The sequence below is a fragment of the Pteropus medius genome, unplaced genomic scaffold (assembly GCF_902729225.1).
Source record: "Pteropus medius unplaced genomic scaffold, Ma_sr-lr_union100, whole genome shotgun sequence".
NCBI lineage: Eukaryota > Metazoa > Chordata > Mammalia > Chiroptera > Pteropodidae > Pteropus > Pteropus medius.
The window spans coordinates 3,692,189-3,706,400 of record NW_024344437.1 but is presented as its reverse complement, the minus strand read 5'-3'; the positions used below and the strand labels follow the sequence as shown (position 1 = coordinate 3,706,400).

The following is a 14,212-nucleotide window of genomic DNA, read 5'->3' as shown; positions in this document are numbered from 1 at the left end:
AGGATAAAAAGGGAAGTTCATATAATAGTCATTATTGAGCTGCTAGAAAAATTTTATAGGAACTATTCCTCCATATTTTTAAGGCATCAGTTTTGAAATGCCAGATGATTTATAAAGGAAATGGGGTTCTGTTGATGGTTACTGAACAAAATGACAGGTACATATCAATGTTTTAACCCAGTTGTGTATCATACACATCCAGTTAGCAGACTTTTTTTTATTACAGCTTTTATGTCCTTTATTCTAATATATGAGAATATTTTATTAATACTACCGGGTTTCCGCTTGTTAAGCTTTTTATTTAAACCATTTTTTTTCATTACAGAAACACCTGCTGCGTTTCCAGACACTATGAAAGAAAAAGAAACAGCAGCCCCTGGTGAAGATATTCAGCTAGAAAGTTCCATTCCTCATACAGATTCGGGAATCGGAGAGGAGCAAGTGGCGAGCATCTTGAATGGGGCAGACCTGGAGCCTAGCGCAGGCCCTGATGCCATGAGTGAACTGTTATCTACTTTGTCATCTGAAGTGAAAAAATCGCAGGAAAGCTTAACTGAAAACCCCGGTGAAATATTAAAGCCTGCACCGTCCATATCTAGCATTAGTCAAACCAAAGGCATCAATGTCAAGGAAATATTGAAAAGTCTCGTGGCTGCCCCGGTTGAAATCGCAGAATGTGGCCCTGAACCTGTGCCATACCCAGATCCAGCACTGAAGAGAGAAGCGCAAGCTATTCTTCCTATGCAGTTTCATTCCTTTGACAGGTAGGTACTTAACTGATTGTTTACAGTGTTCTCTACATGGACGGAAATTTGAGTCTCTTAATTTAAAAATGGGGGTCTCAAAAACATTATATTTATTAATGTAGATTCTCATTACAAAGAATATCTGACAGACCAATCCGATTGATCTCATAGTAAGGCGTTTTAATAAAACAGCTCAAAAAGGGGGTTTTAATGCGACATGGAGGATAGCACACTGAATTGGAAATCGAGAAACTCAGATTCTGATTTTAATCCATCATCGAGTGACCACACTGCATTGAAGAAGTCATTTTTATCTTTTTGGAACTTAATTGTTTCATGGATAAAGTGGGGGAGGGGAATAGGCTAAATCTCTTCAAAGTCTACTCTGGCTTTGTTGTTTGAGACCAAATAGCCTGTTTTAAGTAATAAAATTCAAATTTGAGTTTTAAATGCAAGTATATGGAAACTTTTTTTTTTGCCTCTGTGATCGTCTTCCTTATGGAATTTTCATTATCAGTGTAAAAGCCACATTTTGAGATGTATATTTGAAAGTAAATATTGCTGGGAGACATTTTAGAGTTCTAATGATTTATCTACATTCAAATGTTAATCAAATAAGGAACTTTTAATTTAGAACCAAGAATTTTTTTTCTGTTCCGGTGTACCTGCAGTAAAAATGATAGTTAACAGAGTAAAATATTTTAGGACCAGCGAACTTGTCCACATAATATAGCCTACTATTTAAAAACATATGCAGCATTAGAAAAAATACTTTAAGAAGTCACTAATTACTAACAACAGTACTTAACTTTGATACTGAGATTGATGTATATTCCAAATTATTTTTGCATATTAACACATAAACTCTTTGGCTTCTGTCTTTTTTACCTTCTGAATATTTAAAATTCTTTTTCCTACCAAAAATTTGTATGCATGTGCGAGGTGACTGGCAAGCAGTTATTTTGTGTTAAAGAGAAAAGATTAAGTTAGGAAATCAAATGTTTCTTAAACTGGAATGTCAAAATATATATCATCAAAATATAATATCTCTTCCATATTGCTCTTTATAAAATAGTCGAAAACTACTTTGTCTAAATTCGAGACAGTAATTTTCAGTGTTTAGGGTTAAAAGTATGACAATAAAATCATTTTTAGTTAGGATGAACTATCTTTTTTACATATAAATATAATTTAAACTTTGTACACATTTAACCATATTTCTTGAAAATGTATTCTGAAAATATAAATGGCAGTAGTCATCATGTCAGATATATAGATGGATAAAATTACTTTTGTCTTCAATGAGCTTAGAGTAGTAAAGGAGATAAAATGTTTGCAGATAATTGTCATATAAGATAAACTGCGTTGTGTCAAAAATTTTAAAAACTAATAAAAGAGGGTCTATAAATGTAGGAAAATATATATTTTTAATAGTTTGTGTTATTACAGTTGGATGTGCGTTCGTGTGGTTCTTTGGATATTCCTTTTTCATATTGATCTCACCAGTTTCTGTGTATCTCTGTTTATGGGCCTATAAAAACATATGCGTATAAGTATCTATAATTATAGAGACCTATTAATCTATATGAATAAATGATATAATCATTGAATTTAGGGTCATGGAAGTTCTGTTTTCCATTTAATTTTAAATTATATATTTAAATTTTGTTAAAATACAGAACAAAATACAGAAGATTATTGCGATTTACATAAGAGAATGATGAAATACAGATTAAAACATTTTGTTTTAATTTTGATTATATTGTTAGGACAGTTTTTTTCATTAAAACTTAACAGAGCAATCACCTGAATGTCAGTCTTCTTAGCTACTCAAAATTTATTACACTTTGGAGGATATTGCTTTTTAAAAAATAGAACTCTATTTGTTCTCGGTAGCATTTGTGCAAAATGCAATGGGAGTGAAATCATTATTCTAAATTGTATACGTAGAAATGAAATCAAGATGCACAAAGCATATTTCAATTCTTTTTAGGAAAGGGGTCTCCAGTGTAGTTAATATATGCAGCAGCTCAAGTACTATCAAATGTAAATGATGAGGTGATATTGATGAAAGGAGGGGATTGAGGTCTCAGGGGGCGCTGATGACGGATTGAACAGAAGCGGCCTTGCACTGCACGTAACTCAAGTCTGTCGTCTTCACTGCTCAAAGCCATAATGGGAGGTGGCAGTCTGAAATGAGTTGCCACGGCAAAGAGTATTATTTTTGAAATGCTTTCACACAAATCACTAGGCCCTGCATACAACTTAGTTTCATGCTTTAATGTCATCAGGAGGCACAAATTGGTGTGTCTAATTGTTTGCCACCTGCCAGCAAAATGAGCTGCCAGCCAGCCAGACGGGTTTGATTGTCTGTCAGCCATTCAATAGATAGAGAGTGACAACATCAAAAATTTAACTTCAAACTCTGGAGCGTTGAGCAGGTTTTCAGAGACATCATCCCCACAAGTGCTTCTGGACAATTGCGTTTTTCAATCATAATTCCAAAATATTGCTACCATTTGCCTTATCTGTCTTAAGGTAGCTATAATTACATTATGACATATATAAACATATTTCTGAAGCACTAAAGTCTGAAACCCAAGTTATGACATATCTTTTAACATCAAGTTGAATTCCTTGAAAATAGGATTCAAGATGACAGGCTTTAGACGCAAAGTCTTGAATACTGCCAGTTTCAAACACAGAATTATCAGGAGTCTTACTCTACCGATAATATAGTTAATATTTTTATCTTTAGTTGAAAAATAGCTACAAACTCAGTTGATCATTTCTTTCTAACTAAATTATACTTCTTAATAATATTGTACAATCCCCATGGAAATCACCTAGGGTTTTAGCAGTTTATTGGTTCTATTGCAAACATGCTAGCAATGTATTCTTTATATTCATTCTTTATATTCATTGTAAATTTGGAAATAACTTCCTAAAAAAAACTGTTATGATTTGAGTTATGTTAATTTCGGTTCTGCGTAGGCTGTTTCTCATCACTTAGGATAAAGGATTGATGAATTTCAGTGTTTTGAAGTTTATTTTGTATTTTTTGCAGTTCATTTTTATTCGGTAAACTGCACCGTCAAATTTTAGAAACGCTGAGACTTAACTAAAATAAACTTTTTTTCTTTTAGTATCAAATCTTTTATCAAATCGTATTATGAAATACATATACATTCTTAACTGTATATAGAGAAAGTGCTGATTCTTTTTCTTTCATTTCTTCCTGTCTGTGCAGATTTACGTATATGTCTCTGATGAAACTGAGTGGCCCTAATGAATATATATTTATGAATGTAAAGCACCGAAAATGCTAGAGATCCTCTAGTACTGTTGTATAGTGAGAAAACACTATATGTATAGAGGAACTACAATTATAAAATTATAATAGCTTTTCTAATGTTTTATTACTGTAAAGCAAAGACAGATATTTATCATGGTTTTATTTCTAAGAGAAGCAGTTAATAATCTCACCATAGAACTCATAAATCAAGTTGCAAAGTTTCCCTAAATACTCTCTTTTGCTAGATTTCTGTGGTTTATAAAATATTCTAGCTGAGTTATATTTTTTGTGTTAGTAACCTTGTAGCATTTAGGATAGGGTAATGCTTTTCTCCTAAATTACCAATTAAGCCTTACCCTATCTTTTCCACTAAAATTTTAATTCTGTATATCCTCATGTTTTTAATCTTTTGAGAACTTGGTACACACACACACACACACACAAACACACACGCGCGCGCGTGCACGCATTAACTCAGTCTTAATTCCCCAGGAATTCCTAAGATGCCCGTTTAGTTTGGACAAAAGATGAAAAAAAGCAGTGGACAGTATGCCTCTCCATACATTTTAACTGTCATCACATTTAGAAAATTGTTTTAAGTCTGGAACAACACAGAAAGCTTATAATTGTGTTGCTTCTCTGGCCAACATGGACCTTACATGGTATATACTTCATCCCTTAGAATTTTGCAAACCTGCTTATATATGAATTGCTGGGTTCAATACGTTCAGGCAACGTAGTGTGAATTTTTCCCCCAAATTTTAATATTTGTGCTTCTGTTTCATTCTCTGAGAAAGAAGATCTCTAAAATAAAATATATTTTATAAATATTACAGGACTGAAAAAGCAATATAAATAGCTTACATATTATTAAGCCTAAAATACAAGTTTAGGCTATGTATTTTCTCTCTACTTTTTAACATTAACATTTTTAACATAATGCCAAGGACTACAGAGCACATAATTAAAGAAATGTTTCATAGATTTGATGGAATCCTCATACATTGATTTCTTTAAACTTAGAATTAAGTGAGATTGTAAAAAATTTTAATTACTGCTGAGGACTTCAATTTCTATTCTTGTAGTTTTCTATTTTTTTTTAAATGTTTTGATTATATTAAAGGATGAACAAGTAAATGGAAGCCAATTTAATAAAAATCTGCTTTCCTTCACATTTCAAAGTTTCTATGATATCTAGCCAATGAAATCCCAGCTTTTATTATGCTCCAGGTGTCTTTTAAGGCCAGTCGTCAGAAGATGCAATTTTGGTGGTACCCTAATTTTCCCAGTTTTGTTGCCTTTGTCTCCCCTGGCATTTACACAGTCAGCTAAAAAAAAAAAAAAGTATATCTCTTTAAAGGGCAGATTAATAAAATACTCAGTTATTTCTTTACATAGATTTTTTCTATGGATGTTCTAAATGTTTTATAAAATAGGGACTCAGAAAACATGGAAACATCATAGCAATAACCTTGTGATTTCTCATGAGTGTCAGTAAATTGTAATGTTGCCCTAAAATCAATAATGGATTGTTATTCTCCAGAATTTCAATTTTTTCTTTCAAGATCAATGCTTAACATCTATAAGCCTTATTAGGGGAGAGTGATAATCTGGAAATTAGGAGAAGTGGCTATTAATAATGAGTCTCTGTACTTAGTTGTATGACCTTTTGTCGATTCTCTTTGATTCTTTGGGACTCAGATTCCCAACATTCAGAATAATGCATTATTTCTATAAAGTTCCGTAAAGTTTCAAAATTCTATGATAACTGAAATGGCCTTGTAATTAGTCTAAAACAAGGAATAGATGGCTAGTTTTGAACTTGAATCAAAGACCTGAATCCCAGAAAAGCTGTACCACGTCCATTCCCAAAGCTGTCGTACTGGAGGCCTCAGCATCTCTAGTGGATTCCTTGTTCTGTCCCTATTTCTGGATGCTCCCTCCTTGCAAATGCATCTTCCTTCCACATTTGTGCCATTTTTCTTAAATACAAAGTGATGAAGATTCTGAAATAATTTCTTGTTATTACACAGTCAGTGATGAACTTATTAGTTGGAATGGAAAGTTTTAAGGATTTATTTGCAGTTTCTTCAGTCTGCTGGAGTTTTTCATATCTCTTTGCCTAAGTTTTAGGATTGAGCTTTTCTCCTCTTGCCTCATTCCTGTCGATCTTTTTAGATTCAGCTCACTCTTCCTGATAATACACATCCTTTGTGTTCCTTTGTATTCCTTGTGCATAACTCTGATCAGAGCAGTTATTGGAATATATTGCACAGTTGATTTGTTTGTCTCTTATATTTCCTTCAAGTATCTCTGAGGCATGGTTATTTCTTGGTTGTCTCTAAGCACTCCTTTGACCTGTCAGTGTTCAATAAGTGTTACAGCAAAGAGGGAGGGAACAGAAAGAAAAAGGGATTCTTACACGGTACCATGAATAATTATGAAACTCAATGGCCTTAATGAGTCATTATTGAAAAGCCCTTTCTTATCTTCAGTATCTCACTTTATACTTAGGACAGATCTTGAGGTGTATGAATAAAGTATTATCCTTTTTACAAAATTCACAGAACTTATTAATGGAGAACCCCCTAGGCTTTCTCCTTGGACTGCCTGCTCTTTGCTCCCACTTTGATTTCATCCAGTTTCCTAGCACTAACCAGCATATAGGCTGATGGCTTCCAAGCGTGTCTCAGCCTCAATTCCTCTCCTGAACTAGAGGCTCATCTATCCAATTGCTTACTCAGCTTTGCTACTTGGAAGATTAATAACTTAAGTTATTTAAAAAAAACAAAAAAACAAAAAAAACCTGCTCCAACCATAGTTATCTTTGTCTTAATTAATGGCAGCTCTGCTCTTCAGTTGCTTAAGGCGAAATCTGTATTACATCATTTTTGACTTTTCTTTCACGCCTATGTCCATTCTTTTGCAAATCCTGTTTGCTCTGCCTTCTTGATATATTCAGAATTTGATCCAGTTTTCACCACTTCACTTTGCCTTTCCAATCCAAACTACCATCTTTTCTTGCCTGGATTATTGTATTTTCCTAACCAGTCTCTCATCCTCCTTAAGTTTGTCCTTAATAGGGCAGCCAGGGTGACCCTGTTGTAGCCTAAGGTCATGTTCCTCCCCTGTTCATAGCTGTTAACAGCTTCTGATCCCACTCTGAGAAGAAGCCGCTGGAGCACAAGGCCTCGTGATCCGAGCCTCATTCTCCTCTCATCTCACCTCGCAACTCTCCACGTCACTCGGTATTCTCGAGTCACACTAGCCTCCTGTTCCCTCTGCCTGTGACTCTTTCCTAGATAATATCGTTATGGCTATTCCTTCACCTCCTTCAGTGTTTCCTCAGATGCAGCCTTTTTAGTGAGTCTTCTCTTAGGCATCTTCCCATTAATACTCCTTACGCTTTATTTTTCTCATAGCACTTGTGTTTCCTGTCTCTCTCTATTGGAATTAAATTCCACGAGGGCAGAGATTTTGTGTGTCCTGTACATTGCTATGCATAATAACTTAGAACAGTTTCTCAAACATCATAGTGCTCCATATTTATTAAATGAATCCGTGAATCTTAGATCACACCCCAAATCTCTGGCTTTGAGATAGAATAAATTCAATTATGGAGGAATTTGTACTTATATATCACTGAATGTATTACAAAACATAATTAATCACTCAATGGAACATGTCGAAGTGAATTAGGAAGTATAACTTCCTGGCTTGCGCTATTTTAATTACAACCTTTAGAGCCTTGGAGTATGTGAGAGTTATGTGTATATAAGAGAAATATCCATTGCTTTATAGTTCGCAGTCTTAAAGGTGCGGGACGGAAGCGTGAAGTTGTGTAAGAAAACATGGAAGGACTGTTCTTAGACAGACAAATGCATTTGGTAAATTGTGTGTAGCATAGTGGATTCTAGGATGCCATCAGTGTAAACAGCGGATTGAGAAGCACGGAATATGTTCATAGTTTAGATTGGAGACTTCACTTTTGTGTGCCTATATTTGGAAATCCTGATAAAAATTACATGCCGACCCTAGAAGAAGTGTACGTACTCCAGAAACTTGTGTGTATTCCGAGGTGTCTGTGCACCCCGCGGGGGTACCCAGACTCCGGGGTAAGTCTTCTAGGTAACCAGGTGGGGAATGCTGAGCAACAACTTGGTAGAAGATTTTGTAAGAGTTGAAAATTTTTGCTTTCATATATAAGTAGTTGAAAATACATAATAACATTCCAAAGAAAATGAATGTTTTCAACACATACTGATAAGTGTAAACTTTCAAATTATTTGTAAAATAGATTACGTAGGACAGAGAATGGTTTGAGGTGTTAAGGAAGAGATAACGTTAGTGAAGAAATGATATTAAAGACGAGAATGTATAGTCCTCTCGCTCCAGATAAACAATTTGGCCGTAATAATCGAAGAGGAAATAATAGTTCTTATAAATGCATAAAGTTGTAGACTGTGAAAGAATCTGAGAAATCTGTCAAATCCAGCTTCCCACCTCTCGACACAACCCTTGGGACGCGAGCATCTTAGTCACGTGAACATGCCACGTGGTTGGAAACCGGAGCTCATAAAAATCATTAGCGATTTCTTCCTCTTGTTGGTCCTAATTTGATATTTGGAGATACATGGAGGTTTCATCTTATTTCCTTATCATATACCTTCAGATTTTTGAAAATTTTAATATCTTAGTCTCTCAGCCTTTCCTCAAACGACTCGTTTTCCAGATCTGCTGTCATCCTAACTGTTCCCTTATGGATGTGATGTTGTTTGTCATTATTCTTGAAATACTGTGCCTAATCCCACACATAGGATTTTGTTTATGAGGTCTGACAATCATGAAGTGTATCAGGTTTAATGCTTCTTTCAGTCTGGGTACTGATGTAGACCCACACTGTATCAGCACTTTCGGGAGCCATAAAAATACCAATGATATTTAAAACGTGTCGACCATTTACATTATTCCAGGTAAAGCGCTAAGCACTTTATATGCATTCTGTCCTTTAATCTTTATAACACTCTTATGAGGTACAAACTATTATGAGTCTCATTTTAAAGGTGAGGAATATGGAGCTCAGAGAGATTTACTTGCCTAACACCACATGTCTAGTAATTGTCGGAGGTGGAATTCTAACTCAAGTCTTCCCGACATTAATAATTGGGCTTTTAGTCGCTGTGCTGCTGTGTTTATATACCATGGCACTCTATCAGCCTGTGCTGACTTAGCTGTCAGTGAACAGTCTGGAGGCTTTCACATCAGTTGCTGTTAAAGCAGATACTTTCAGTTCTTTAGTATATAAGCATGTAATCTTCGCATTTATTTACAAGCCATTGTTATAGGTTATTGAGATTAAAGTATTTTCTCCCATATTATTAGTGTTTCATATTATATTTCTCTTAGCCTCAACATTTGACCGAGATTTTTTACAAGAAGTGGGCAATGATCTGCTAATCAGGAATCTGTTTATCTGTTTTGCTACCATTTTCCAATTCACCTCACAGTACTAGCAATAAGTCTGTGTTTTTTTTTTTTATTTTATCCATGGATTTTAATGAGCGATGTAGAAAAAAAGCATTATAGTTTCATTAATGACTTCTTTACAAGTAAGTATAGATACTTTTTTTTTTTCTTGCTAGATAGCCAGTGAAATAGTGTATCTCAACACTGGTTTAGAAGTTTAGAGAAGAGTTTTGGTGATAAACCCAAATTTATAGTTTGTTCTTTTGTTTAATTGCTCTTTATGTTGATCACTATAACTAGATACCTTATATCTTATAGGCAGAGAAATATTTCACTTTAGGCAGTGGTAACAGTTATTAACATTTATAAGATATCTTATAATAGACCAAGTCCTTTTAAATACAGTCTCATTTAATCTTCCCACTTACATGTGGAATAAGTGGCATTCATCCTGCCATTTTTACAGGGAGAAACATTTAAGATCACACAGCTTGAGAATGACTTACATCTCACGACTTAGACTTCTAACTCCATATACTATATCCTTTCCATAACATCACACTGCCTCTCAATGAAATAAATGAAGTCATTGGATAAGGAATGGCTATTTAAGGGATTAAAAACATACTGTGTGCTTTTGGTAATTTAATAAATAGTTGAGAGTTCAAAGTTGAGTATAATGAATTTGACCATATCCATGAAGAGAAAAGAAGAAAGTACCCAGAGAAAATGAAAAAAAAAATTTTTTGGTACAAGTAAAATTATTGAGGTTATGATACCTTTTGTTAAAAAAAAAATTTAAGTACTCCTAAAATTGAGAATAATAATTCTTACAAATTTAGATTTTGACATTAAGGAAGTCATCGAAGATAAAATATATTTGGATTAAGGTGTTTTAAGCCTTATAGATTTATTTGAGGATGAGCCATTGATAGAGATCCCTTGAAGAAGAGCTTTTTAATGGGAAAATGATAAAATATAGGTACATGTAAAGACCTAGTTTAGGCTGGATATTTTTGCATTGTTGGTTATCAGTTTTCAAGCATTACATTTGAACTTAAAATATCTCATACATCTACTTTCTAGATAGATAAGTTCAGTGATGGGTGAGCAGTGCTGGAAAGGATGCGTTAAATGAAGTCACAGTGTGTAAACTTTGAGAAGAATGGCGCTTCCCTCCAGAGACGTGAAGATATTTATGTTAGAGAAATGGTTTCTTTATCGTTTAAGTTGACTCATACTCATATTCATTTATTATAATTTAAGATTAATGCAGTGTCATAGTCAGACTTTTTAATGAAAGTCATTTAAATATGCTAAAGAAATATGGGAGAAAATACTCAATCTCTATGTTCAAAAAGTCAAGGCTAAGAGCTAAATAGATTTTTCATCACATGTCTAGTTTATCATCTTAGAAATTTGTCGAAAGTGTAACGTATTACACCATTAGGTGTTATCAGTGTTCCTTTAATTTTTCGCTTTATTATGAAGAAGTTTTAGAATGTATCTTTCAAAGTTTTTATGACCATTTTATGCATGGAGACTATAATGTAGGTAAGATGGACATTTTATATCTGTCTTGCAAAAAAAGCCCTGTGTGCATGTGAAAAATATTCTAACTTGAGTACACGTTTTCCCAGTTTTCCCCAATTCATGATTATAACCCACATACCATCTTGAGAAAGGTTTGCCAATTTCAAATTCTACATAAATGTTTACCACATGAATTACAGTAGTCAACACACTTTACAATATATTCTTAATACTCATATTCTTTTCACCGATGAAATGGTGCTCAGGAATGAAAAAACAGAAAAACAGGCAGAAGGAAGAAAAGAAAATTTTATGGCTACTATATGTATCTGCCATGGTAGGAGTAGAATTCATCCTCGACCTTGTGCTGCTCCTTATTTTCCATCGTTTCCTTCTGTGCAGGAGTGTCGTGGTGCCTGTGAAGAAGCCACCTCCAGGTAGTTTAGCTGTAACCACTGTGGGAGCCACCGCGGCTGGGAGTGGGCTGCCGGCAGGCAGTACCTCTAATATATTTGCTGCTACTGGAGCTACACCAAAAAGTATGATTAATACAACAGGTATTGTCCTTATATATTTTTGTGATACCTCATCTTTTTCTTTCTGTTTTCTATATCTTCATTTTCCTGCTTATTTGATCTTAAATATAAAATACCCTGATCATTTAAGGTTATCTTAATCTTTAAGAAGTTTCCACTTTATGTTCCTACCTTTCAGAATTTGTCTGTAGTTCCAGGGTGTGTTTTTTATTGGTTCCTTTGAAGGACACTTAGTTTTTGTTTTGAGTCTTCTCAAAACACAATGCTGTTTCCTTTCAGAGTGAAATCAGATTGCTGAAAGGTATTTGGGGAATAAAACCAAAGATAATTTGAATGCTGAAGTTTGTAAAAATTAGTATACTAATGTGTTAGTGATGGAAAATAGATTTAGTGACACTTACTGGTTGAATCCTAATGTGTATCCTCTAAGGGAAGGCAGAGCTCCCCTAAGAAACTTGATGATATGCGAGAGCTTCAGTTGAATAAAAAATGCATGTGAATAAGAGCCATTGTTTGACATTGAATTAATTTATGTACTTAGATTACAGTTGTCTCCAGTTCATTGTCCAACATTTTTCTAATGATTCTAGGAACAGAAAATTCCAGTCACTACAAATTTTAAAAGCCTGCCTAAAATAGCCTTTTTTTTTTTTTTTTTTTTTGTAAATTTCCAGAAATGTTCCTGTTGATTAATAGCTAAATAAATCCTTACCCAAATCTTTGTGATTCCATTTTAGGTATTTATACAACGCAAGATGATCCCTGACTTTTCTTCCCTGACTATAGTAGTCTTCTCTTCTCCAAACTGTATAGCCTTGAACTTTTCCATCTATTGTCATTACTTAGATTCTTCCCATCTTTATTAATTTCATAGCTCTTCGTGCTTTCTGTATCTATCTTGTTTATCATACCACTGAGTCTGACATATCATGAACAACACATTTATGGGGTTGTAGTAAGTAGAATGTATTTTTATCAAGCATATTTTTGTGAGCAAATAAACATAATTAATGGCATTGTGTTAAAGAACATATAACATCTTTGATTTATCTATATTATAAATAAATATTTATATCTGACTTTTCCAAAGACTTTATAAAGTTTTTGTATTCACTTTATAATCTTACTCTTTATACTCATTTTGCATTCTAGAAGTAGGAACATAAATGTTTCTTATTTACCAAAATATATACGAGAGAAAATATTAAGGTTTTTAAAATATGCAAATGCAGTAGAAAAAAATCTGCATTGGTATTTATTGAATAAATCTTTATTTTTAAAAGATAGGTAAATGAAAAGTTAAATCACCTCTTTTTTATCTTTATGTGAAATAAGTTATTTTTTTTCTAATTTCCATTTTATGAATTAATAATAGACATGGGAAGTGATAGTAGCAGTTCTAATGACGTAAAGTACATAATGTTACAGTGATAAATAAAATGTAAGTAATAAACCTCCTCAGAAGTATATACATACACGTGCACATACAGACATACAAACACACACACACACACACACACACACACACACACAAAAACATGTTGTGGGCCAACATCTAAACTGGCCTTTTTTCCAGTTTAGATTTTGGCACATGGATGCTGTGTGTTAGAGTGGAAATCCTAGTAATCAATTCAGTTTTGTGAGAATTAGTGTAAGATAAGATTATATTTCAGAACACTAGATGTCTCTCAACTCCACAGCTGTTTCATATACTTACATGGTGTATTATAGAAAAGTCTGTTCTAAAATGGCATCTTCATATCGTTGAGGAGAACTCATTATTTTGAAATCAGGTACAATTATATTCATTATAGCCCTTCTTAAGCAATCATTTTATCAAAATAAGCATTTGATGCTGCAGTGTCATAAATGCTCAACTCATTGTAAATTATATCTCAAATGATGAAAACTAAAAATATTGCAGCATAGCAGTAAAACAAATTTTTCACATCTAAATTTGCATTGTTTTATCAACCTCATTTTATCTAAAATTATTTTCATTTGTTGATGTCTTTTATTTATACCCCATTTGTGATATGTAGTTTTCTTAGATTAATATAAGTTAATCAACTAGATTTTATGCAGCACTATTAATAATTATAAAGAGTTATTAGTGTACTAATGGCCAAATGATTTTTTAATTGTTAAATTTTGTTTTGAAATTCAGATGAGTAATTCTTCAAAATCAGATAGTAATGTAATGAAAATTTTGTTAAATAAATTTATGTTTAAGGCTAAAAATTATTATTTTGGAAACAGGTGCCGTGGATTCAGGGTCCTCCTCCTCTTCCTCCTCTTCTAGTTTTGTGAATGGTGCTACCAGCAAAAACCTTCCAGCCGTGCAAACTGTGGCTCCCATGCCAGAAGACTCGGCTGAAAACATGAGGTATACATTACTGTTTGTTTTGTTTTTTTTACTCAGTTTACTTCCTCCTGCTGTCTCAAACATAGTGAAACAGTACACAGTGAACACAAAGATAATGTTAAGAATTCTTGAAAATGGTTAATTATGTATTTGTTGTTTCAGTATTTTAGCTAGTTATTCATTATATAAAAATCTGTTATATTTTAAAGTCCAAACAGGCATCTTTAATGATTTTCAGACATTGATTCTGCTGAAGCTATAATCCATTGTC

General features: G+C 33.5%; 1 protein-coding gene across 13 annotated transcripts in view; it reads left to right on the top strand.

The window, feature by feature from the left end:
- Positions 1–14,212, top strand: part of NBEA (neurobeachin) — a 629,692-nt gene that overhangs the window by 230,055 nt on the left and 385,425 nt on the right. For 12 of the 13 annotated variants that reach the window (XM_039873014.1, XM_039873019.1, XM_039873011.1 and 9 more), the window contains 3 exons: positions 326–764; positions 11,443–11,597; positions 13,836–13,962. In XM_039873014.1, the coding sequence (XP_039728948.1) occupies positions 326–764; positions 11,443–11,597; positions 13,836–13,962 (721 nt within the window). The remainder of the gene's footprint in view (positions 1–325; positions 765–11,442; positions 11,598–13,835; positions 13,963–14,212) is intronic. The other variant, XM_039873015.1, reaches the window with a different exon arrangement.